The 25,220-nt window shown below is 41.1% G+C and overlaps 1 protein-coding gene across 1 annotated transcript in view; it reads left to right on the forward strand.

The window, feature by feature from the left end:
* Window positions 1–24,213, forward strand: part of LOC141789695 (glypican-5-like) — an 89,801-nt gene extending 65,588 nt beyond the window's left edge. The window contains exons 10-11 of the mRNA XM_074669250.1: window positions 20,604–20,710; window positions 22,006–24,213. Coding sequence (XP_074525351.1) covers window positions 20,604–20,710; window positions 22,006–22,101 — 203 coding nt within the window. The 3' untranslated portion in view covers window positions 22,102–24,213. The remainder of the gene's footprint in view (window positions 1–20,603; window positions 20,711–22,005) is intronic.
* The last annotated feature ends 1,007 nt before the right edge of the window (window positions 24,214–25,220 follow it).

The following is a 25,220-nucleotide window of genomic DNA, read 5'->3' on the forward strand; positions in this document are numbered from 1 at the left end:
GCTGTATCAAACCGCTACATATTCACATGTTGTTGAAATCCCCAAATCTGTCTGTAATCAGATCAAAAAGGTCAGTTTTAAAAATAGCTCAAGATCTGCACAAGATTTGCTGAAATGAAGAGATCATTGCTCGAGGATCTCCAGACTGATTGGTGATACGTCTGAGGTGCGGGCCTCAGACATCAAGGTCTGCCCATAGCTCTGATCCCAAACATGGACATGGTCTCCCTGACACCACAGATTTCAGATTTCAATCATTCTATTTATCCCCAAGGGTCAATTACATTTCAGTCTCATACCTTCCAGAAACATAAAGACAGTGACATATAACATGGGGAGACAGGAGCGTGAAAGGAGTTCAAGAGGTAAGGAGAGGGAAAAAGACAAATACCAGACAAGGCTCCTGTAGGGGGTGGGCACAGTGTGAGATGAGGAAAAAACACCTCAGCACATAAGCACATACAATAAAACTCAAAGACTTGCACATATGGGAAGGGTAAGGGTGTTGGGACAGGAAGGTGTCACAGCAGTGCGTCACTTCAACCCTCAGCTGACTGTCACCTGTGCGTTCCTGATACTGGGTAATGAAGCCAACTGTCGGTGGCGGCCACATATTGGAAATGCTGACCCAATAGGCTGGCTTTGAGCCTCGGCACTAACAGCTACAGGACACTCAGCTGTGCCTCTGATTGAGCAAACTAACAATCTTAATATCTTCTAATCTGCTGAGTTAAAAAAAATTCACCCCCGTACGGACAGTGAAGTTAAGCTCCTTCTCCATTTGGCTGGTCTTGTTATGGAACGCACATTATGGCGTTTCCACTGATTAATCCAGGGACAGATCCCCAAACAACCGAGAGAAACCATCCAACTTTTTGGGACCCTTTTGTATGGGTGCCAGACTAAACCGATCCAATCCAGGAGGTGGAGCTACAACACTGCAGACCGTTGATTGGTCGAAAGAATCATCACTTACAGTGCAACAGTGGCTGTATTTCTCCTCGCGGCGCACAGTCTTCTCCAAAACAAAGCTTGATTGCGCTTTGTAACGTAGAGCCACATGCAACTCACAAAGAAGATGAATTCCTGTAAGTCTTCCTGGATGTTGCTCTTTGGTTACTGTGTCACGCTTTTCTTCTTCATTGGATTTATTAGCAGGGTACAATGTGTCGCACTGCTTTGATGTCACACTATCATGTAACTGATACAATCTGTACTAAACTGTACTGATCTAAACCGGACTGCTTGGTGGAAATGGGGCTTTAGCGATTCAGACCAGTTTTTTTTTTTTTAACCAGGCTGTAAATATGTTTTTTTAATGTCGTATAAGTCTGATTTTTTTGGCTTGGCGTGGAAGTGGGGGCTTATACAGGCTTCAATTTTTGAAAACACAATGTTGCCCCTTGATCCCAAAACAAGTCTCCAAAGGACTGGCCAATCAGAGGAAAGGGGGTTTGTGGAGCAGGAAGTCTTATGCCGCGGCCACACCAAACACGAACTCACGGATTTAAACGCACGTGTCAGGTGTTCAGGCATGAACACCCGAGTCTGGACGTTGGACTATTTTGACGCGCGTCACTGCACATGCAGAACAGAGAGCCCGTTCATTTAAAGACGGAAAGCCCACAAGAGCATCTGAAAAACAACGAGCTGTGGTTTCAAAAGCATGACAGGAGAGTGTGTGAAAGCTTTGGAGATCATAATTCAGGGCTGCTGCCTCTCCCTGGTAATCCACCTCCGCTGGCCCTGCCTGGCTGTTCCCTGCGACCTCACCCTCGACCCCCCGACCCATGTTCCTGGAGGTCTCCCTGGATAAGGGGTGGAGGAAAGAGACGACCACAGAGAACTTCAATCTTTTCCCTGGCTCTGCCCCTGCCCCGCTCCTCCCTCCTCTCTATCAGGCTCAAAACTCCACTGAGGAAAACACAGTCGGACTCAGTGATGACCCGTGCAGGTAAATCCAGCTGGGAACGAATATTTACAGAACTTACCTTCAAAACCTGTCTCCTCAGAGACTTTCACCCAAGCCTGATCCTTTTTTTTCTGGTCTCTGTAGAGTACACACGTGGTATCGTATAACTCTGGATGATGACACACCGCACAGATTATTTTCTCCTCCATCTTCCAGCGGAGTTGGAGTCAGAGCAGGTGGCGGTTCACCCCACAACGTCATCAAATAAATGACGTCGTGGGAGAATGTCATCGCTGATTGGCTGCCGTGACACAGCCTCATGCAAATTTGCGTCGAAAGTTCAATATTTTCAACTCGAGCGTTTAGGCGTCTGACGCTCCAAACGTGCGAACGCTCCAAACGTGCCGGCGCTACAAACACGTCTTTGCATTGACTTTGTATGTAATCTCGACCCAAATTCGCGTCCGGTGTGGCCGTACCATTAAAGCGACGGCAGCTCAAATTGAAATGAGGGTTTTGTAAACACCAGTGAGAGATAAAAGAGATTTTTCTTTAGCTTTAAATCATATGAAGCTGCTACAGGGATACCAGAGGGACAGAACAAAGCATAAAAGAAGCACAACACCCCCTCTTTAAACAGCAAAGAGAAACCTTGACGACAGTTTATATAAACTTAAGATTTCAGAAATCCATCAACAAAATCTGTGGAAAGCCTTGCCTTTTATTATTTTCTGAAAACAGCTTTCCTTTTCTCATGATGATGGAATGATAATCACACAAACGCTCGTCACAGATGTCATTAGACACAATCTGTTACCGAATGATTAAACCACGGGGGAGTTTTTTTTCTCTCCTCTCCTCTCTTCACTTTGTCATTTCTCGTCCTCCTCTCCCGCTGAATTCACCGAGATTAAAGTGATTGATTTTCTCTCCTCAAACCGGCACAATCCCTCCTCAAACCGCAGCGTCTCCGATCGCACCGTCTCCCCTCAGACGCCTCCAGGAGTCCTACTGTCAATAATGTAAATGTAATCACACGCTCTGCTCTTCTCTCTGCAGTTGCTAATGAAACTTGTGTGGCACCAGAATCGCTGTTTTTTTGGATTTGGGGGGTTTGCAGAGGTGGATGCTGGGAGCGATCTGTGAGTCATGTTTCAACCACAAATGGGAGAATATTCTGAAAAGCACCGATCCTTTCCTCTTAAAACGCCAGTTATCTTTCATCCACACTTTTAACTTCATAACAGAAGCTCGACGAGGACAAAATCATTTTCACCTCACAAAGAAATACGCTCCATCATCCCGATAAAAGCCTGATTCATCTTTTATGCAACACTAGGGTTAATTCAGGAGCTCTTTGTGTCTTCACCAGGTGTTACATGCTTTTTTTTCTGTGTGTGTGCAAGAATGTTTACCCATGGGGGGCACTCAATCCCTGTAACCATGGTAACCAGGTGGTCTGTCCTCCCATGGGTCGTTATTTGATGACAATGAAGTAAGAGGCAGAGGAAGAGGGTGGGAGGGACAGAGAGAAAGAGGAGGTGTGTTGGATTTCATGTGTCTCCACGTCCTGCACTCTCAGATTGTGTTTTGTGTAATCTCGTTACCTCTTTTGTGTTACAACACCTCTGAGCTCAGTTAAGCTGTAATTAAAATGCTGGAAGTGGTTTGTTCCCATCGTAATCCTGTTCCCACTAATGGAAACACAAAAGGATATTGCTGAACCGTTTCCTATTTATCGTCCTGCTCCGTGTATCTCCCCTCCGTCATCTCTGCCTCGCTCCTCTGGCCTCTTCCCCCTCTTCCCCCTCTTCCCTGGGGCCACATCCACAAAGCCTTTAGAAGACATTTCATCTTAAAGGGAAAGGCCAGTGTTTTCCAGTATCCACCCTCCGCTCTCTCCGCCTGAGGATAGTTTGATCTGCATTCATAAGCGTCTTGTCCAAAGGGAGCCAGAAAGAGCGATAAAAAAGTCTGGCAGGGTTCCTAATCTGCACCCGTGACTATAAAAGTTCCCAGAGTGAGTCGTTGGAGCGGATTGATCTGAGCTATAAAATGAAACTGCTCTCTTTGTACACGCATGCACTGGAGAACGTTAGAGTGTAAAACATGGGAGGGCTGCAGTCAGAGCACTTCTGAAGGAGTATCAACGCCTGATTGAAGACAAAGCAAACCTGCCTCCTAAGATTTACTCTGCTACACCAACAATGAGAGATTAACTTTCCTGAACACGTTCGTTTGGAGTGTAAAGCTGCTTCGACTCAGGGTTTTAATTTATTTAACATGCGCTAAATGTCAGGGGCGTATCTAGAGAGGTGACCTGGAGTGGTTCAACCCTTCATCCCCTTGAAATCTGTCGGCCACCCCAGCCCAGAATCCTAGACTATGTTTGACTGTTAGTCCTTAAGTGTTTAAGCTATGCTGCGACTATATTTTTTCCATTAGTCAGCTAATAACAGCTATTTTGTGTGCATAGAATAGAATAGAATAGAAAATGCTTTATTTATCCTGAAAGGGAAATTCTGGAGTCACAGCAGCGATCAAGAAAAACAAAAGCAAGAAAGTGTATAGAAAGTGCAAAAAGGTCTATAACAAGATAGATGCTGACAGCTTGTCCATCATTGTCCAGTCAGCCAGCCTCCACCTCCACAGGGTCCAGCACTGAGCTTCTTCAGCAGTCTGTTCAGTCTCTGTCTCCTGGATCCTGTCTGCTCACAGCAGGTGAAGCTCTTCAAATGTGGTGTTGGTGTCTGGTGTTAGCTCTGTTAGCCATGTCTGTGAATAGCATGATGCTACTCTGCCTTCTGGTATTCCCTCTGTTGCTGGGTTAGCACAGCTAGCTCGTCCATCTTATTGGAGATAGATCTTACGTTCCCAACAACGATGGATGGAAGGACAGGTCCATGTCGTCACTTCTTAGCTCACACCTGAGAACCAGCACGTCATCCTCACCTCCTTCTCCTCATCTTGTGGGAAACATCTGGCCTTGCACCAGTTAGCATTGACATGCTAAAGGCTGCAAGTAGCTGATTTCACATGTAAACAATGCAGCCATGGTTACATGTAGGATCTCCAGACAAACACAGGAGAAAAAGTAGTGAAAATATCACTGAAGACAAAACAAGTTTGATGTCCATGATCAACAAATGAGCCATAGAAAGTAATTATCCACTCCAAAAGCAGAGATGACGAAATAGAGATTATTCGGATTATTGCAAGTATCACATTACTTGTTACCCATATTCTGTTATCTGGAAATTAAAATTGCCATTAGTATGTTGATAACTCAACTTGTAGGAAACATCATGCAAAATGACAAAACACAAGCAAACTAGAACAAAGAAAACATCTTAATCAATTTGACAACACAACACATAACAAAAACACACTGCAAATACACCACAAGGCAACGGAAGTGTTTCCAGAGGACACTTGAGACACACACACACAGACACTCATGCGCAGATTTTCAGTCACAGCTCTTTTACGCGTACTCAGAAACAATGTCAAATAAATCAAAAACATGAACTTTTTATCTTATTTTCCAACACAACTGGCAAAAAGAAAACAATGATAAAGCTGTGACTGAAAAATCCACATCAACTAGTGCTGCACGATTTGAGGAAAAGGTGCGATTTGCGATTGGGTGGACAATATTGCGATTGCGATTGTGCTCGCGATTTAATAAAAAAAGTAGTGTCATGATGAGTCTACAGACTTGCTTGGTTATCATGGAGAAAAATCGGAATTGCTTGTGCTGACATTGCGATTGCAATTGCGATTGCGATAATCGTGCAGCCCTAACATCAACACAAGTGTGTCTGGGCATGTGCATTACTTTTAAGTGTCCTTTGGAAACACTTCTGTTGTGTTGTGACCTTTGCATTGTGTTTTTGAAATACTGCGCGCGGGTTGTCAAATTGATAATGATGTTTTCTCAATTTGCATGTGTTTTGTCTTTTTGCTTGTATTTTCTTAAGTCGCAGTGCCGTGGGCTCTCAGGGCCACCGTCAAAATCTGTCTACAGTGGATAGGGAAGAAGATGTGTGTGAACATTTATTTATTTTCTCTAACAGGAGCGATTGCTCTAAGACTGCAGGGGAAGCTCAGATTCCCCTAAAATGTCCCCAAAAAAGTGGTGATATGTTCTGCTGTGTGTACATTTCATTGATAAAATCTGAGCTAGAATACCTTCATCTTTTGTTCAGAATCAGCTCCTATCACAGGTAACTGGCTCCACCTCCTTCTCATTCATCTCCGCAGCGTCTCAGCGCTTTAACACAATCGGACGCTGAGCGTCTTCTGACTTCAGCGGGGAAGCGTAGAGTGGGTTGTTCCACTGTGGAAACTGGACGGTCATTGGATAAACGCTGGGCTTTGTCCCGCCCATCGGACGCTCAGCGTCTCTGGGGGTCTATGAGGCAGTGGGCTGGCCTGGACGCTGGGCTTCTGCGTGATGATTGGATGATCTGTCTGAGGCTGAATCCCTTTTTGATTGACAGTGAAATGAGCCAGTCAGAGATCTTGAAGTATAACCCTCCACTGGAGCATTTTCTGAGTTTTACATTCAGTTGTTCTGGACTGATCCGGAGGTTTTATCGATCCACAGTGAGTTTACTTTTCTTAAAAACGACGAGCATTGTGTTTAAAGATTCTCTCTCTTTTCTCCAATAAGCAGCTACAGCTTCAGCTGTGGAGCTTCTCCACCTGTCACTCACACTTACAGCCTGTCGTAGTCTCATGTAGCAGCTCCAGCTGCTAACAAGCTGACATGGAGGGTAGAATTTACGTTTAAATAAATAAATTTATGATGTAGGCTGGAAAAAAATGAGCTTCCCCTCCTTGACTGACCAGCAGCCGCCACTGTTCTCTAAGTAACATTTTCAGGCACTGTTCCCGACAAATGTGGCTCCATTTCTAAAGGAAATAAATAGGATTAACAATAGTATAATATCTATTACCTAGAAGCAATATTACAAAAAAGAAATAATCTACCAAACACACATTTTCTTAATTTTTGTGCAACGGTGATGTATTTTTTTATGAAACAGTTACACATTTAGAAAAAACATTTTGAAAAAGAAATTAGTTTTTTTGGGGGGCGTGTGTCATTAAATCTGGCTGCTGATTTTCACCTCTTTGTTTGACCTGGGCTCCTTTGATATGCTACATTTACATTGATTATAATAATAAGTGGTACCAGCACACACACACTCCCACACACACACACACACACACTCACACACACACACGCAGAGCACATAGACACAAAGAGTAATCAAGGCAGGAGGAGGAGGGGGTAACAGCCTGTGCAGAGAGACAGGGAAGTCATTCTGCTCATGCTGAGTGTGTGTGTGTGTGTGTGTGTGTGTGTGTGTGTGTGTGTGTGTGTGTGTGTGTGTGTGTGTGTGTGTGTTCAGCATGTGGCAGTGGTTAATAAGCAGCAGTGTTGTAATGATAGATCCTCAGGGTTGAAGATACGGCTCATTAAAGAATTACACATTCACTTTGCTCTGTCTCTGTCTCCGTCTTTCAAAGCGACTTCACACCCTCTGTTCCTGTGTTTGGTTCAGCCCGCTCTGAGAGGGATTACACCATCAGCTAACTCCGTATTATAATCTATCACCATAACGAAGCATGTGAACAAATTGCTCTCACTGTTTGGACACTTTGAGTTTTTTATCAGATAAACTTTGACTCACATTCAGGGCTCGGCTGTCACCTCCTGATGTCTCCCTGCCCGCCCGTCTATCACCCTGTCTGTTTGCCTTTTATCTGCTCCCCTGTCTCCCTGCTCGGCTCCCGTCTTCCCTCCACACCTGAGTGAGTTTGTTCATGCAAATCTGATCCCACATCATCTGTTTATCAGCCGTTTGCTCTCTCTGCCGTTCCACCACTTGACCTTTAGAGAGGAGCTTGTTGCCCTTGCTTTGTCTGCTTTTCTCTCTCTGCACCTCCAGCTCCATTCCTCAAGTATTCAAATGAGCATGCACACACACACGCTCACACATCACACACACAACAACAACCCCCGCTGGCCTGTGTGGATGTCAAACCTTCAACCAATCACTCTGCTGCAATCATCCTTTCATCCACCTCCAATCACAGAGGCTCATTTCCCTCTCTGTTTCTTCCAAAGGTTTTATGACTCCACTGCAGGCGATGTTTAACCTCCCCGAGTCTGACCTTGGAAAGATGCTTCCCCACAAGTCAAACCTTTAAACCTTTAACTGTGTTATCGCTGTTTCAAAAGAAGCCACGGCCATGAAAGCAGGGATCTCTTTACAGAGTGTTATCACACGGTCTCTGCTGTCCACAGTCCTCAAAGCTCCTGTGAGGACGCTCCGACTGCTTATGAAACAGACAGAAATGAATATTGATGCTTCTGTGTGAGATACAAAGCAGGAGAGATCAACAGCAACAAGACCCACTGTTTCACACCTCTATTTTTAACACCTGTTACCTGAAGCTAGGAAGGCGTCAGATAAGGTGTTCAGTGAGGGAGAAACAACCCAAGAATACGCTGTTCATTTATTAAAACTCGACATATATAGATGGATGACATGATAACTTACTCCAAGTGAGGCCAGAACATTTGGGGCACACTTTCTTCAACATGACAATGAGTTCCCTGTACTCAAATGTCCTCCACAGTCCCCAGATCTCAATCCAATAGAGCACCTTTGGGATGTGGTGGAACGGGAGATTCTCATCATGGATGTTCAGATGACAAATCTGCAGCAACTGTGTGATGCTATCATGTCAATATGGACCAAACTCTCTGAGGAATGTTTCCAGAACCTTGTTGAATCTATCCACCAAGGATTAAGGCAGTTCTGAAGGCAAAAGAGGGTCCAAACCAGTACAAGCAAGGTCTACTTAATAAAGTGGCCGATGAGTGTTTTTGTCTTCCCATGGGATAAGGCTCACAATTTGTTGCGCTTGTGTTGGGCCCGAATTTTGTCAAGCCTCAACTAAGGAGCTGTTTACACATCAAACAGTTTTGGGATAAAATGCAAAAGTATTATTGCATTCCGGCCTCTCATTTACAAACAACAGTGTTTTAGCCAAATTTAAACTGAAATTTTTAAAACGGCCTCCAGAGTAGAATTTTTGCATTACGCTTTCAATGTGTTTATTTAAATTACAGCTGGCTGAACTTCTTCTGGTCTTGTCTGGTCTGGTTGTATACAGGGCCTAATAGTAAGCATGTTAGTTTCTTTCTAACTGAACCAAACTCAGATTTGTTAGTTGAAAAAAGAAAACAGAAACAAAAAACACTAGGTGTTGTTTTGAGATTCTGTTCGTGACGCCAATTTGTTTCGGAAATTTCTGGAAGTTGGATCACTTGAAAAAGATGATGGTAGTGTAATGTAGAGTAAATTTGGCGCTGATATTCTCATTTTAGGAAATAGATTATAAAAGTTTGACTCCTTCAAGATGTCTTTTTGAGTCCCTACAGTACCTTTAAAAACTCTGGTGCATTCACAATGTCAAAATAAGTGACACAAACTCCGGTTTGGGTCATTTTACCGGTACTATATCAAATGCAGCAATCAGAGCACAAAGGATGATGGACTCTGTGGTTTCTACTTCCCTCTGCTCTCTGAAACAGAAATTCTCCCAATACTGAAACTTGTTCTCGCAACATCATGAAATTAATAATCTCATTTCATCCCTACTGTCAACAAATGAGGCTCCTGCTGTACTGCGTGCACTGGATTTGCAGAGTGGAGGAGGGACAGGAAGAGGAAACAAATTGAAGAGTCATTGACCTTTCTATAATTGTGAGAGTCCACTTAAGACTGAGACCAGAGTCTGTTGTGTAGTCCGTGCAGACCTGAGGGATCTCTGCAGCTGTAGCACTGAGTTAATGTGTGTAAGTTAGCCTGAGGGGCTGGATGTCAGTCAGCCAGTTCCTGCTGTCGAAATGTTGTCACCTCTAGAAGTCAGTACCACGTCAGTGCTGGTGTTCTGGCTTCATTTTTGTACAAGAGGAGGAGGTGGGGACGCATCATCCATCATTATACACAATCAATACAATGACTACAAGCCAGTTTGATACAACTTGAAACTCAAAGACGATAGAGTCAGAATAGAATAAAAAAATAATTTATTTATCCCTGAGGGGAAATTCATGAGACACAGCAGCAGTCAAGAAAACAAAAGTAAGAAAGTGTATAGAAAGTGCAAAAAGGTCCTTAAGAAAATAGATGCTGACAGCTTGTCCATCACTGTCCAGTCAGCCAGCCTCCACCTCCACAGGGTCCAGGACTGAGCTTCTTCAGCAGTCTCTTCAGTCTCTGTCTCCTGGATCCTGTCTGCTTAAAGCAGGTGAAGTTCTTCCATTGTGGTGTTTGTCTCCAGTGTTAGCTCTGTTAGCCATGTCTGTGAATAGCATGATGCTACTCTGCCTTCTGGTATTCCCTCTGTTGCTGGGTTAGCATGGCTAGCTTGTCCATCTTATTGGAGATAGATCTTACATTCCCAATAACGATGGATGGAAGGACAGGTCCATGTCATCGTTTTCACCTTCTTCTCCTCACCTTGTGGGGAAACATCCGGCCTTGCACCAGTTAGCACTGACATGCTACACGCTGCTAACAGCTGATTTCACATGTAGACAATGCAGCCATGGTTACATGTAGGATCTCCAGGAGCAAAAATCGTAAAAATATCACTGAGGACAAAACCAGTTTGGTGTCCATGACCAACAAATGAGCCAAACAAAGTGATGACCCACTCCAATTGCAGAGACGACAACAAAGAGATTATTAGGATTATTGCTAGTATTACATTACTTTTCACATATATTCTGCTATCAGCAAATCAAATTTGCCATTAGTATGCAGATAAAGTCTGAAACTGCAGAATAATTTATTATAATTCAGACAGAATGAAGTGTGATTGTCTCCTTCTCCTCCTTTCTCTGCTATTTCCTATTTCTCCATCATACTATAATTCAGTTCTGATAAGTACTTGCAAAGGCTATCATCCAGCCACCTTTTACCATGCTTCTTCTGTGTGTGCGTGTGAGTGTGTGTGTGTGTGTGTGTGTGTGTGTGTGTGTGTGTGTGTGTGTGTGTGTGTGTCCTCCCAGGGGAACTGAGGCTGAAGTAATGAAATGCTCATTACTGATTCAGCTGGAAATGCTAGGGATACATTTACACGCCTACACACACACACACACACACACACCAGCTATCCAGACACTTTTCAAGGTCATCTTGCATTGCTTGTGTGTATTTTGAGTGTGTCTTTGTGAATATATGTGTGTGTGTGTGTCCATTGTGTGTGTGAATTAGAGTTTGAGAATGAATGTCTGTTGCAAACGCACCGATTGAAGGGCATAAAGATCGGCCATAATTGGGGTTTAAATTGACAGTTCTGTACAAAACACCACGGGCATTTGATATCAGACGCCATCATTAAGACTCTGCAGTTCACACACACACTTCCAAACACACACACACACACACTCACACACACTTATTTACTTTTGCTGTCAGTTTCCTTTTCAACTTCTGCTCATCAGATCATGCCTCCGTGACATCCTTTCATCCCTTCATCTTCCTGAGTAAACTGCATCAAAACCCACTTTATACAGACAAAACCACACACACACACACACACACACACACTTACACACACACAGTGTGTAAACCAGCTAGTGTTATCATCTAAAACAAGACGAGACAGCACAAATGCTCCCCTTCCTTGTTCACCGCATAAAGATGTACTCAAACAGCCTCTCTCTCACACACACACACGTCTGATCAAAGCATAGCTAACATGTTTCTGTGACACACGCTGTGTTTACAGACGCACACACACTCACACACATAATGTCTCCTGCTATTAGGGAGATGCTGCGTTGTCAGTTGGCTTTTGTTTCAGGAGGCAGACTGGAGAATCAAAGGCAGTAATGCTGAGGTTTGACTTCTCTGGGAGGGATCGGGCAGAAACGCTGAAGTCCGGACATTTCAGAGGATTAAGGCGTCATTGTTCAGAGAGGAAAACAAAAACATCATTAAACACAAAACAATGGACGCTCTCAATAACAAGTTTTATCAGTGTTGGTCACCAGCGTGTCATTGACAGAAATGCGTCTGTTTCGATGTTTCTGCTGCTTCTTGTTTTTCATCATCTTCCTAAAATCTGTCGATTCACTGAGGAGTAAATTGCACTCAATGACAACAGTCCCTTCAATAACAAACAATGACAAATGTCTGTATGATGTCCTGACTTGATCCAAAATTCACATCAGTAAGTTTTTAGGCTGACGTAATTGTGTGGTGACACTAAAAGTGTTGGAAAAGTTGGAGCACAGATGGCCTGATGGTCTACGCCACGCTCCGCAAAAACAGGTCCATACGACAGGATGATCAGCTGATTTTTGTCCCGATCTCCTCCTTACGATCAAAGCCAGCAAAGGCCTGACTGTCTGATGTCTGCAAATGACCTCATGTGTGATTTTCCTGTGGTGTGGGGTGTGTTGAGAGTGATTTTGTCCAGTCGGAGCTACTCGAAAGGCCTCAGATTGAAAGATCGTAGATAATGAACAAGTTCAACATTTGCGACTAAAAGTCCTGTAGTGTGAATAGAGCAGAGCACGCACAGAGTGTAATGTCACGTGAACTAGCTTGAAGGTTTGGAGAGTCCTATAATGTGGGCCAGCCTTAAAGTGATACTCCAGGATGGAACAAGTTGGGTCCTATCACAAGGTTAAGGGCAGAAATTACCCCTACAGCAGTGTTTTTGTGCAGCAGAAGCCCAGGGCGCTCGCACCAAACACCCCCTCCCTGCTCCTCTGCAGGTTTCCTCTGCACTCAGATAGGGCCATTTTTTACTTGACCAAAAAAAAAAATAAACGGACTCCCACTGAAAAAATCTGATATAAGTCTGCATTCACGCTTTATTTAGAGAATTTTCAGCGCGTTACTTTCACACAAAAACACCGCTAAATAAGGCTCTAGTTCTCATCATGTCTCTTCGTCCTGGCAGACTACCTGTGTTTGTTTATATCTGGCACGCCGCACTCCACAGCACAAGTGGTGAGCGTCTCGTAGCCAGCTGTGGCTCTGCAGCGGAGGTAGCGCCGTTTTACGACACGATGAGAACTAGAGCCTTATTTAGCGGTGTTTTTGTGTGAAAGTAACGCGCTGAAAATTTTCTAAATAAAGCGTGATTTCAGACCGATATCAGATTTTTTCAGTGGGAGTCTGTTTATTTGTGTTTTTGGTCAAGTAAAATATGGCCCCATCTGAGTGCAGAGGAAACCTGCAGAGGAGCAGGGAGGGGGTGTTTGGTGCGTGCACTCTGGGCTTCTGCTGCACAAAATCACTGCTGTAGGGGTAATTTCTGCCCTAAACCTTGTGATAGGACCCAACTTGTTCCATCCCGGAGTATCACTTTAAGGTTTGTGAACAGCCTGGGTTCAAATCCAGCCTGTTTCTTGCTCTAACCTCTGACCTTCCCTCTCTAATTAAAGGCCTAAAAGCCAAAAAAAATAACCAAAAAAAGGGAAAAGTTTAGAAGAAAGTGTTTTTTCTTGCACCTTGAACTAAAGACCCTCTCTATCCTTCACTTCCGAGCCCCAGGTGTTCATGGCTATGATTGGTTAACACTTTTTCCATGGATTCAAGATTCAAGATTCAACACTTTATTGCCATGTCGACACTGTCTATTAGAGCGCCACAGACTGACAACAGTCACACACATTGACGGTAAAGACAATTTAATAAAAAATATAAATTAAAATCCACCAGTTATATAAACAGTCAATTAAAATTGATAACATTATAAGATATTATAATTGAAACCACAGAAAATAAATATGGGCAATTGTGGCAAGATTAGGTAGAAGTAAAATAAAATGACCTCTAGTTTGATTTTTTTTTTTTTTAATTTTTAACTTTATTTCAACTTATGTGTATATATTTTAGAAATTATTTTTATTATTATTTATTATTATTATACAAAGCTCTTTATTATTATTATTATTATTATTATTATTTATTATTATTATTTTATTATTATTTTCTTTTTTTCTTACTATTTAAGCTCTATTTTCTTTTCTATTTTTGTATTATTTAGTGTGTATTTATAGTCATTGTTCAGACAGTGTGTGGTTAAGCTGAGTCAAATTCCTTGTTTTCTTAAGATGCTTCGCCAGTAAAGGCGATTCTGATTTTGATTTTGATGAATAGACTATAAATAAATAAACAAATAAATAAATGAGTACTGTGCATATTGAAAAGTCCCAAACCTTAAAACAAAAGCCTGTATTTGACTGTTTAACTTTAGATGTGTTGGTGCCAACACGTTTGAAACAAGCGCACTTTGATTGACCATAATCCTCTTTCAGCCAATATGAGATTATTACAGTAATTTCACTCAGATATTTAAGCATATATACACAGAGTGCTGAGGTCATCGAAAAATACCCCAAAAAAAATCCTCCTGGGTTTATCACATATTGTTCAAATTTTGAGTTTGTCCTGTTAAATTTGTTATTGTCAGTTGCAGAATTTTTCTCTCCAACCCTCCAAAATCAAATTCTGTTCTTGTGTTTTTCTTCATTTTAAACCGTTTTTTTTCCTCATAAAACATGCCGTAAATTGAAAATTACTCCCAGATATTGGAAGTTCTAAGTGTTCCAGGAAAATATGCCAAAGCTCTTACTCAGTGGATGTTTTCTAACCTTTTTATAGTCAAAACAAGCAGAATAGTCCAGGCGAACATTTTAAGGCTCAGGTGTTAAAGGGTTAAGGGCATTATAGTTTATCCGCATTTCTAATAGCCTTTGGAAAATGGCAGTAAACAGAGTTTTGGACTAATTCTTCAATGCAAATGAGTCTCACACTCCTCAGCTGTCTGGAAACAAACCTTGGCTGAAAGGAAATGCTGCAAAACAAAAAAACAAGCACATATTTTCCATGCAAACAAGCTAAATTCATCTGTATTTATCACAGACTGAACCATGTGTGACAAATTGGAATATATCGTTTTATTAGTTTGCAGTATTTTGTCTTCTTTGGTTCATTTATTTGCTTTATTTTAGTCGTATTGATGTGTTTCATTTAGATTTCTTTCCACAAGACATTACAAGTCAGCTGGTGAATAATTATGCCAGCTAATAGATTTAAATTCTCCTATTTGTGTGTTTAAGTCGTATTCTTCTGTTTTCAGACAATAAACACTCTTAGCAGGCTGTTACAAACTGTGTGAATGTGTGTGTGAATGTGTGTGTGTGGAAGAAAGAGATACATTAAGCACTTGGCAGCCGCTCTGTGTCCTCTGGGTCACCACAGCTCCTCTGATTTATGTCCTTGCTCCACCTTCTCGGGACTCCTACTGTCACCTCAGGGCGAGCGCTTCCCTTAAATCCAATTTCATTTTTGTATTATTGTTTTGGAAAACTAAATAACGACTCTGTGGTGAGGAGGACACATTTACTGGCCTTGACTCTGAAGAATGGGCTCATCCTCAGGGGAAACAGTGAACATGAAATCAGAACGGTTCATATGCTGAGCATCAATGAGAAAGCCTGAAACTGGACACTGCGATGACTGCGACACATGGGATCCTTCAAATGTCACTCCTGCATTCTCATTATCACACACACACTGACACAAAGAGACACACAGATACACAAAGCTCACACACACACAATCATTACTCATCGTAGTAAAGGTTAAAATACCCCATGAGTATGACCGGAGACAATGTTCATCACTCATCTCCGGCAGTGTGTGTGTTGGTGTGTGTGTGTGTGGGGCCAATCCACCATATGTGACATGTTCTCAGTTGTTGCTAAGATACAAATATGCTGAAGGACATGTATAAGGAGGAGAATACATGTTTCCACCCACTTCACACTGCTCTACATGCACACTGAAACAAAAGTTATCAAAGGGAACAAAAACGATGGCGCTCCAGTGTGTGTTTGTGTGTCTGTGCAGCAACAATTTCTTTATCTCTAAAACCGAAACAAAGAGATGTCTAATACAATATGACAAGATGTCAAACCCTTTTAATACAACACAATTATACAGGATATGACAAGATACAAGTAAATATACAAGGGTACAATCAACATATTGTAACAATTCAACTTTATCCCTTTGAATATAGCCAAATTGCCCTCACCAGGGCAGGCGGAAAGCTCAGGCCGCCGGATGTAGCCAGGGGCCGACAGTCAAAAGAATTAACAAGATCTTACTGATCCTGATCCCACTGCTCGTACTTTATAAATGAAAAGGAAGGCAAAAAATACCCAAGAACAAAAAATCAACTCAGTGCTTGATTTCGATAAGTTATATTTGCCAAAAATTCAACTGAAAACACGCCCAACCTGGAGCCGGACATCCATAAACTGGATTGGAAAAAGATGTTACCACTTTTCTCCAGCAGAGGGCAGCTCTACCTGGCACACGTGATGTGCATATTTGGGGGAAAATATGGCTCCTGATATAGTCTGTAGACTTATCATCACAATTCAACTTTTTTCTCGTGGTCTGGTGTTAAAAATCACAAGAATCTAAAGTATCGAAGAATCGCACTTCAGACCTTTAAAACGTCAAAGTATCAAATTGTGAGAAAAGTATATCATCCCAGCCCTAATAATTAACTGGCTCCACGGTACTATTCATAAGCATAAACATCTAAAACAGATACAGTGGTGCCCTGACTTCCATGACGGAGCTTGTAACTCAAATTACTCATATAACAAACCAATTTTCACCATTGAAATGAATTGAAATTAGGGATGGGTACCTTACACATTTGAAACGATAGGGTACCGATGCCTGGTACCTAGCAATCAGTACCGGTACTCAACGGCACCAGTTTTCTGTACTTTTTTGTGGTTATGTGGTAAAAAATATTAATTTGTTTATCAATAAAAAAATATATATATTTACAATTTAACATATTTATTCTTCATTATATAACCTTGAAATGCTGTGTTCATGTCCAGCATGGAAAATCTCCTACTCTTCCACTTCCTCACAGTCACAAGGATGCATTTAGTGGCCTAAACATGGTACCTTTTGACTCTACACGAATACATAATGCAAAGGCTGCAATAAAAAAAAGAAAGAAAGAAAGAAAACAGTGTGTACCTGAGGGGGTTATAGTTACTTTTACTCATTGTTCCTTGTAAAACCAGCAAAAGTCGATATGCTAGTTTTTCTGGCAAAAAATATTACACGTCTACAAGGCTTGAAGTTAAACCAGACTGTCAATATTCTACCGTGACTGTAATAGTTAAATAAAGACATGTTATTTGTATCAATTCATGCATCAGTTCATCTCATTTCATCATAACATTCAGACCTGGCCTACAGGAAAGAATTGTTCATATGTTAACAGTATCCTTTGTCGTGTTGGTCATACAATCAAATGATTCATTGCTTGTGTTTAGTAATTTATGAAGAAGATTACCCCCCACCAAAAAAATAAATAAATAAATAAATAAATGAAAATAATAGTAAAATAAAAATAAATACATAAATAAATAAATAAATAAATAAATAAATAAATACATGAATAAATAAAATAAAATAAAATACAATATAAATAAATAAATAAATATCAAGCACAAATAAGAGGACAACACTGATGCTTCCACTACGAGATAACTGCCCAAAGTGGAAGAGCGAGACACAGGATGCTGAGCGAATGATGCAGCATTCACTGCAACTCGAATTTTAGCTCTCAACTAAAGCAACAAATCATCTAACAGATGGCTCATATCTTGAAGAACTCATGAAAAAGTCATAAAAACTTGTATGAGTAAAAGTAAAAGATAAGAACACTGAGGAGATGAGGAAAAACTCCTAAAGCTGCAGAAATACACCAACAGGTAATAATGAGCCTGCTCAATCCAGGAAAATGAAAGTTTGTTCCTGTGGCGCACACATTGGGTGAATTCACACTCTGCTCACTTGGGTCCAGGATCCACTTGCCAAGTGTGAAGTTTGTGGGTGGCGATACAAAAGGGAACAGCAAGACAGCTTTCTATTTCTGCAACTCGCACATAAGGTACCCAACTCCTCAACCCGTGGCGTTATTTAACGGTTGAACTTCCTGGCTTCAAGAGAAGAAGAAAAACAGCTTTTTCACTTTTTAATCCCCTGAACAAAAAGTTGTCTGGCTTTACATTCTGTGGATTAGCAAAGATAACAAGAAGCAGCTCTGTTCCTCGAACAGGTTTGCACCAGATGTGACGTGAAGTTTACAGTTTAACAGGAACAGATGGGAATCAAACAGACCACACACACATACACACACATACACACACACACACACACATTTGCATAGCTATGAGCCCAGGTCTGTGTGTTTCTCCATGAAGTTATTTATCAGGACAGCGCTCTAATAAAGGACAGATTCCTCATCGTAAACATTTAGCCGAGAATAAATCATCTGAATCATCAACACTGACAGTGGAAAACAAAAACATCGCACGTCTCTCACGTTGAATTTCTCTTTTTATTTTCAGGACAGCATCTGTCAGTGTTTCTATTTCCAACTCGGTGTGTGTGTGTGCATGCTCCAGAGTGTTTATGTGCGTCTGTATACGAGTGTTTTCCTCCGTAATTTCTGTATTATGACTCAATGTAATATTTGCGAGTGTGTGAACGTCGAAAGCTCGCCTCATTCCTCAGAGACTCAAAGAGGCTCTTTGTCTATTGTGCTGTGGGACAATAAGTATTGTATCAGACAGAATCAGATTTCTGCTGAAGCAGGTGTGTGTGCGTAAGTGTGTGTGTGTGTGTGTGTGCCAGGATAAAGCATGTAGTGTGACAGTGCAGGTGAGGATGTCTCCAGCTGATGTGTGTGTGTGTGCGCGCACATTTAGCCGGCGGCACAGTCTGTCTCTCTACTGTCCTAATCCCCTCATTTACTTGAGTTCCTCCCAGGAGAGCTCTGGATTTCTGCCAACACACACACACACACACACACACACACACACACACACACACACACACACACACACACACTCTCACACACACACTAATACAATATGCATATGAAAGCATTAAAAGCATCTGGTGAAGTCCACCCATATGCCCATTAAATTAAGCAACATGTCACATATCCATTTTTTTCTGTGTCTGTGCAAGCTTTACTATATTCGCATTTATGCAAAGCTCTGTCTGTGTGTGTGTCAGTGTGTGTGTGTGTGTGTGTGTGTGTGTGGGTGGAGTGAAAGTCATAAATCTTTCAGGTCAAAACAACAGCAACTCAGCCATAACTAATGCAAGATTTTGTGCAAATCATGGAACTAAAAACAGAGCCGGAGCGACTTCCACAAATCTCACTCGGACTTATAATTTATGGACTTGTTTATTTACTGAGATATTTTTAAACAACATTTCTCAGATTGGTTGCAAAATGTCTGAACTTGTTTGGGTTCATCCAGCTGATCTCCACAGACTCTTAAAGTCCCTCAGATGTGGGATCAGTGCTTGTAAAACTAGATTAACAGAGGACTGGATTTCCCCTGGTAAAGATCATTATTGTGTGAGATATGTGCTTTATAATGCTTCACACAATGAAATACACTCACCGGCCACTTTATTAGGTAAACTTTGCCCCTGAATATCCATGATGAGAATCTCCCGTTCCACCACATCCCAAAGGTGCTCTATTGGATTGAGATCTGGGGACTGTGGAGGACATTTGAGTACAGGGAACTCATTGTCATGTTGAAGAAACCAGTCTGAGATGATTCCAGCTTTATGACATGGAGCGTTATCCTGCTGGAAGTAGCCATCAGAAGATGGGTACACTGTGCTCATAAAGGGATGGACATGGTCAGCAACAATACTCAGGTAGGCTGTGGACTTTAAACCATGCTCAGTTGGTACTAAGGGGCCTGAAGTGAGCCAAGAAAATATCCCCCACACCATTACACCAGCAGCAGCAGCCTGAACCGTTGATACAAGGCAGGATGGATCCATGCTTTCATGTTGTTGACGCCAAATTCTGACCCTACCATCTGAATGTGGAGCAGAAATCCAGACTCATCAGACCAGGCAACGTTTCTCCAATCTTCTATTGTCCAGTTTTGGTGTTTCTGTGTGAATTGTAGCCTCAGTTTCCTGTTCTTAGCTGACAGGAGGGTCACCCGGTGTGGTCTTCTGCTGCTGTAGCCCATCTGCCTCAAGGTTGGACGTGTTGTGTGTTCAGAGATGCTCTTCTGCAGACCTCGGTTGTAACCAGTGGTTATTTGAGTTACTGTTGCCTTTCCATCAGCTCCAACCAGTCTGTCCATTCTCCTCTGACCTCTGGCATCAACAAGGCATTTTGTCCCACAGAACTGCTGCTCACTGGATATTTTCTCTTTTTGGGACCATTCTCTGTAAACCCTAGAGATGGTTGTGGGTTAAAATCCCAGTAGATCAGCAGTTTCTGAAATACTCAGACCAACAACCATGCCACGTTCAAAGTCCCTTTAATCACCTTTCTTCCCCATTCTGATGCTCAGTTTGAGCTGCAGCAGATCGTCTTGACCATGTCTACATGCCTAAATGCAATGAGTTGCTGCCATGTGATTGGCTGATTAGAAATTTGTGTTAACGAGCAGTTGGACAGGTGTGCCTAATTAAGTGCCCGGTGAGTGTAATGAAAACTCAGCAGTGATAGCAAATGGCTAATGTATGTGCTTTTCTGTCTCCAGGTGATGACACAGGTGACACGTTCAGCGGTCACAGTCCAGACACAAAAGACACGGCTCCTTCTCCTCCTCGTCGCCCTGTCCCTCCTCATCGAGTCTCACCTCCACAGGTAGCTAACAGCGTCTTTCTTTACATTCAGAAGCTCCAACACCAGCGTTATTTACTAATGGCAGCATTCAACAGCTTCACCTTTCACCTGAGATCTATCTTTTATACAATAATGAGTTGAGATACAATGGAACAAATAGTTAGCCTTGTTAGAGCCCGATTTGTAACAATGACCTGAGGATGTCATAAAACCCAAGAAAAAATTATTACATTTCGTGTTTTTAATGTTTATTTTTTTTACTTTTTATGTTAGATTTTAAGCTTAAATTTTGCATAGCCTTCAAATAGTAACTACAAAGTAAGTGTTGCCAACTTAGAGGCTTTGTCACTATATTTAGTGACTTTCAGACCCCTCTAGCGTTTCTCCTTCACAAAAGCAACTAATGACAAACCCCTCTCAGCTGCAGCAAGAGAAGACAACTGCTAAGAAAAATCAGCAAATCCAGTGTATTGAAGGTAGAAAAGAAGATATTTCACAACAAACTATAAACTTAATGCTAATCATGTATTTACAGCATATTCACAGAAGCTAATGTCAATATTTAACTGACTTACATTCCTGAAAGTTGGCTAATGTTTCTGCTGGCTTTCTTTTCACTTTCTTCTAAATCTATTAAACAATAATTTTAGTTAGAAGGAGGCTAACCACATTAGCTTTTAGCTGTTGACAGCCAAGTCCTAACAGCTAATATAAACAAGTCCCAGCTTAATGTCAAGCTAACTGTTTTCTAGCTAACATACCTATCTCTCTTCACTTTGCCTTTGAGTCTATAAACAGTAACCTAAGCTAGAATGAGACTTAACGCTAACATTAGCATTTAGCTGTTGGCAGCTAAACATTACAAGGGCAACTTTATTTATAAAGCTCATTTCAGCAACAAAACAAGTCAATGTAATTTAAAAAACAACTATTATCAGATTGAAGTCTTTTGCGGTGTTGGCCAGGAGGTAACTGAATGCTAAATGTTGTGTGGCTAATGGATGACTTTGTATCATGACATTAAGAAATGAACAGTCTGAATATAAATTTGTTTTTTTTCTTCCATTCCAGTGGAAACAATTTTCATTATTATTACTATTATTAAAAATAATAATAATATTAATCTTGATTAAAAATATAGCCTCCTTACCTTGATAATCAATATGTCAGGGAAAACAGCAGCTGTTTAACTACAAATAGGTTTTGTCAATAAATAACTAAGATCATTTTTTTATGATTTAAAGGCAAACTGTAACAGTGACTGATTGATTTTCCTGCCTGTTCTTCACTAATTTTGTATTTTTATTTGCCTTTAGGTGGCAGTTCGAGGCTCAGCCCACACATCGTCGGTCCACCCTTTGACCCCGCTGACCCTTGTGCTCTTTGTACTGTTACCATGGCAACACCGCTGATCACACGGGCAGAGCTGGTCCCTGATACGAACTGAGAGACAGAAAGACTGAGAGATTACCACGCGTACGTGGTGGAGGACGCACTGGTCAGCCTGCTCTGATTGGCCCAGCTGGTGGGACGCTGTTTGTCAGAGCTGCAGGTGCACAGTTTGTGTTTTTATTTGACCTGTACTGACCTCTATGTGTTTGTTTCTTTTTTAACTCTGATAGGATAGACTGCACAGCACTACTGACTTTTTGAAGAGAGATGTAAATACAAATATATATATTATATATATTTATATGAAGAATTTCTATAGATAACAATGGCTTGTTGTGTAAATAGAGATTAATATAGAACAGGCAGATTGACTTGGACCTATAGGGGTGTTTGGCTCAGTTTGACCCTTTGTTATGTTACTCTTCAGTGGACATTAAGATCTGTGACAGTCACAGTTCAGGCTGAAAGCTTCTACTACAGCAGCAGCTCACACAGCAAACTCAGTGTTCAAGAGGATAGAGCGTTTAACAGAGAGGCATCAAGGGACTTTCTCGATAGGCACAACAGCCAATTATGTGATACTTCAGACTGTTTACAGATGGTCACGCAGCATAATGAAGAAAGTGACACTTTGACCTGTGAGCAGACGCGGACAACACTTTCTCACCACACAAACACGGCCTTTTATCCACGCAAGCTGCTGTGTTTTCTCTGTTTCCGAGGCAAGAATGCTTCAAGAGTTTTAACTGTGTAACACTTTAAAAAATGTCACAGAAACAGCTGCCAGCTCTCCAGAGGAATTGTTTCCTGCAGGAGTGTGTCATGTCTTGGCGTCGAACAACACTCGTATTCTGGGTAGTTGTGGGAAAATCAGTCAAGACTATTTTTCGATCAAGGTGCAGCCTGACAGAGCTGTGAAAGAGCTACAACAGCTTCCATTACTACTTCAGTTTTAGACTGAGCTGTCACAAAAACCCTCGACAGAAAGTTTTACACAAGTGCATCAAAGAGCAAGACAACCTGAGAAATTTGCATGAGTGGAGAATTTTTGTCTCCAAATGTGAGTAGTTTAAATCTCCGGCAGGAGGATAATGTTTCAGACATTATAAAATTATCATACAGTGTGGAGTGCCAATTGGCCGAGCAGTTTTAATGTGCGCCCCATTAAATCCTGATAGCAGCGACTGCTGGTTTGACTCCTGGCTGTCTTCCCCACTCATCACTGACCTGTCAGTAAAGGCAAAACTCCCCAAAAGAAAAAAAAGATATATAAACTATATATGAACAGTATGACACAGTGTTTTCCTTAATCAGATATGTGTCTACACTTGTCTTTGAGCGTTGAGAGAGCTGCCGGGCTCAGGCCCAAACCTGTGAATTAAATTTAATTTATATTAATTAAGACTGTCAAACCATCCCAGCTCTCTGATGAGCCACAAACCCCCTCAAACTGCAGAACAACAGCAGGACCCACAACTGGAATACTCCATTAAATACATGAGTGGAGCAAATGAACCAGCTGAAGGACAACGTTCGCGTTTCTGTCTCTGGATGACTCAGCTTCCGTTAAACACTTCATCATTTTGTGCCAGTAATTGGAGAAATTCTTGCATAAGCGCGTCTTCTTTGTTTCACCACAGGCAGTTTGTTTGTAAGGGAATGTGACTGACGGATAAGACAACCATAAGAAATACCATTAGGGGATTGGATGTTTTGGCAGCGAGCCAAAACGCCATGTACGCTCACAGGATGCTCCTACAACTTAATCTGTACAACAAACACGGTGTGATTTGATTTAAATTTGAACGTTATACCTCAACAAGATTAGATTTTGGATTCAATCCATCCTGTCAGGCTTTCACAGCCTTTGCTAGGCGACCTCCATAAACACGCCACCAACACAGACCAACAAGAAGACGAAGAGACAGCGCAGATAAATGATAAAGATCACCTTTAAATATTATTCTTTCTTCCTTAAGTTTCATTTTCTTAGTTGCATCATGAGATTATAAATTTGAAATGATTTTTTAATTTTTAAAAAGCAGAAAAGCACTTTTCTATATTATTATTTTTATTAATATTTAATTATAAATATCTAATATATATGTTATAATCATATATAACTAAGTAAAATAAGCTATATATATATATAAATAATTAAATATTACTATATTTCTCAGAAATATTTTTTAAAAAATTATATATATATATATATATATATATATATATATATATATATATATATATATATATATATATATATATATATATATATATATTATTTTATTTTATTTTATTTTTTGAAAAAAAAAACATTAAAAATATCAATATGACTTGGCATAATAAAACAGTTGAAAAAAGTTGAGGTTGTTCTTGAGTTACATCCCAAGTATTCAAGATACGGTTGTAAAAGTTGGGTCAATCGATTTTTTTTTCTTATGTTGTTGTTTTTGTTTCATGTTGGTAAAATCCACATATTGACAAATGTTTATTTCTTTTTCGTCCTTTGCTGCAAGTTTCTACCAATCTACAGCAATTTTAAAGAATTGGAAAATTAAAGTAACAGAGCTTTGTTAGGGCCTGTTTCCACTGACTACAGTTATTACGTTGGGAGCACTGAACCTTTTGATAATTTCACCACCCAGATCAGAAAAAACGCCCTCGGCAGTCCCATTTAAAAATCGTTAAACTTTTCAAACACTGCCGAGCTTGTAGCAAATTTTTCCCATTGAAACACTTAAGAGGAAATTTCTACCTTGTCCTTCTTTGGAGCCATTGACTTTCTCTTTAAAAGCTTCAAACTGCCAGTGTGAATACAGTATAAATATGTTTGTTACAAGGAGCAGACTTTATGATTTCCTGTGTTTCCTCATGTTGTCGTAGTGCCTCACAGCGGTGTGTGTCGTAGACTGAGCTGTGTTAGATCACCGTAATGTTTAACTAACTTCATGTCACCTGATCGAGGTTTAAACAGCTCATTGTTCTGTAGTTAGAGACTCTAACGTTCTTCACTGTAATGTAGCAGTTTGCAGAAACACCAGGATGTAACAGAGAATCTGCTGAAGTACGACGGTTTCTCTGAAAAACCGCTGTGCTCATTTAACTAAACCAGTGACTGTCTTGTGTAAATATTCTATGA

This window comes from Halichoeres trimaculatus, unplaced genomic scaffold, assembly GCF_033239565.1.
Source record: "Halichoeres trimaculatus isolate MK-OKI-2021-1 unplaced genomic scaffold, fHalTri1.1 fHalTri1_scaffold_4, whole genome shotgun sequence".
NCBI lineage: Eukaryota > Metazoa > Chordata > Actinopteri > Labriformes > Labridae > Halichoeres > Halichoeres trimaculatus.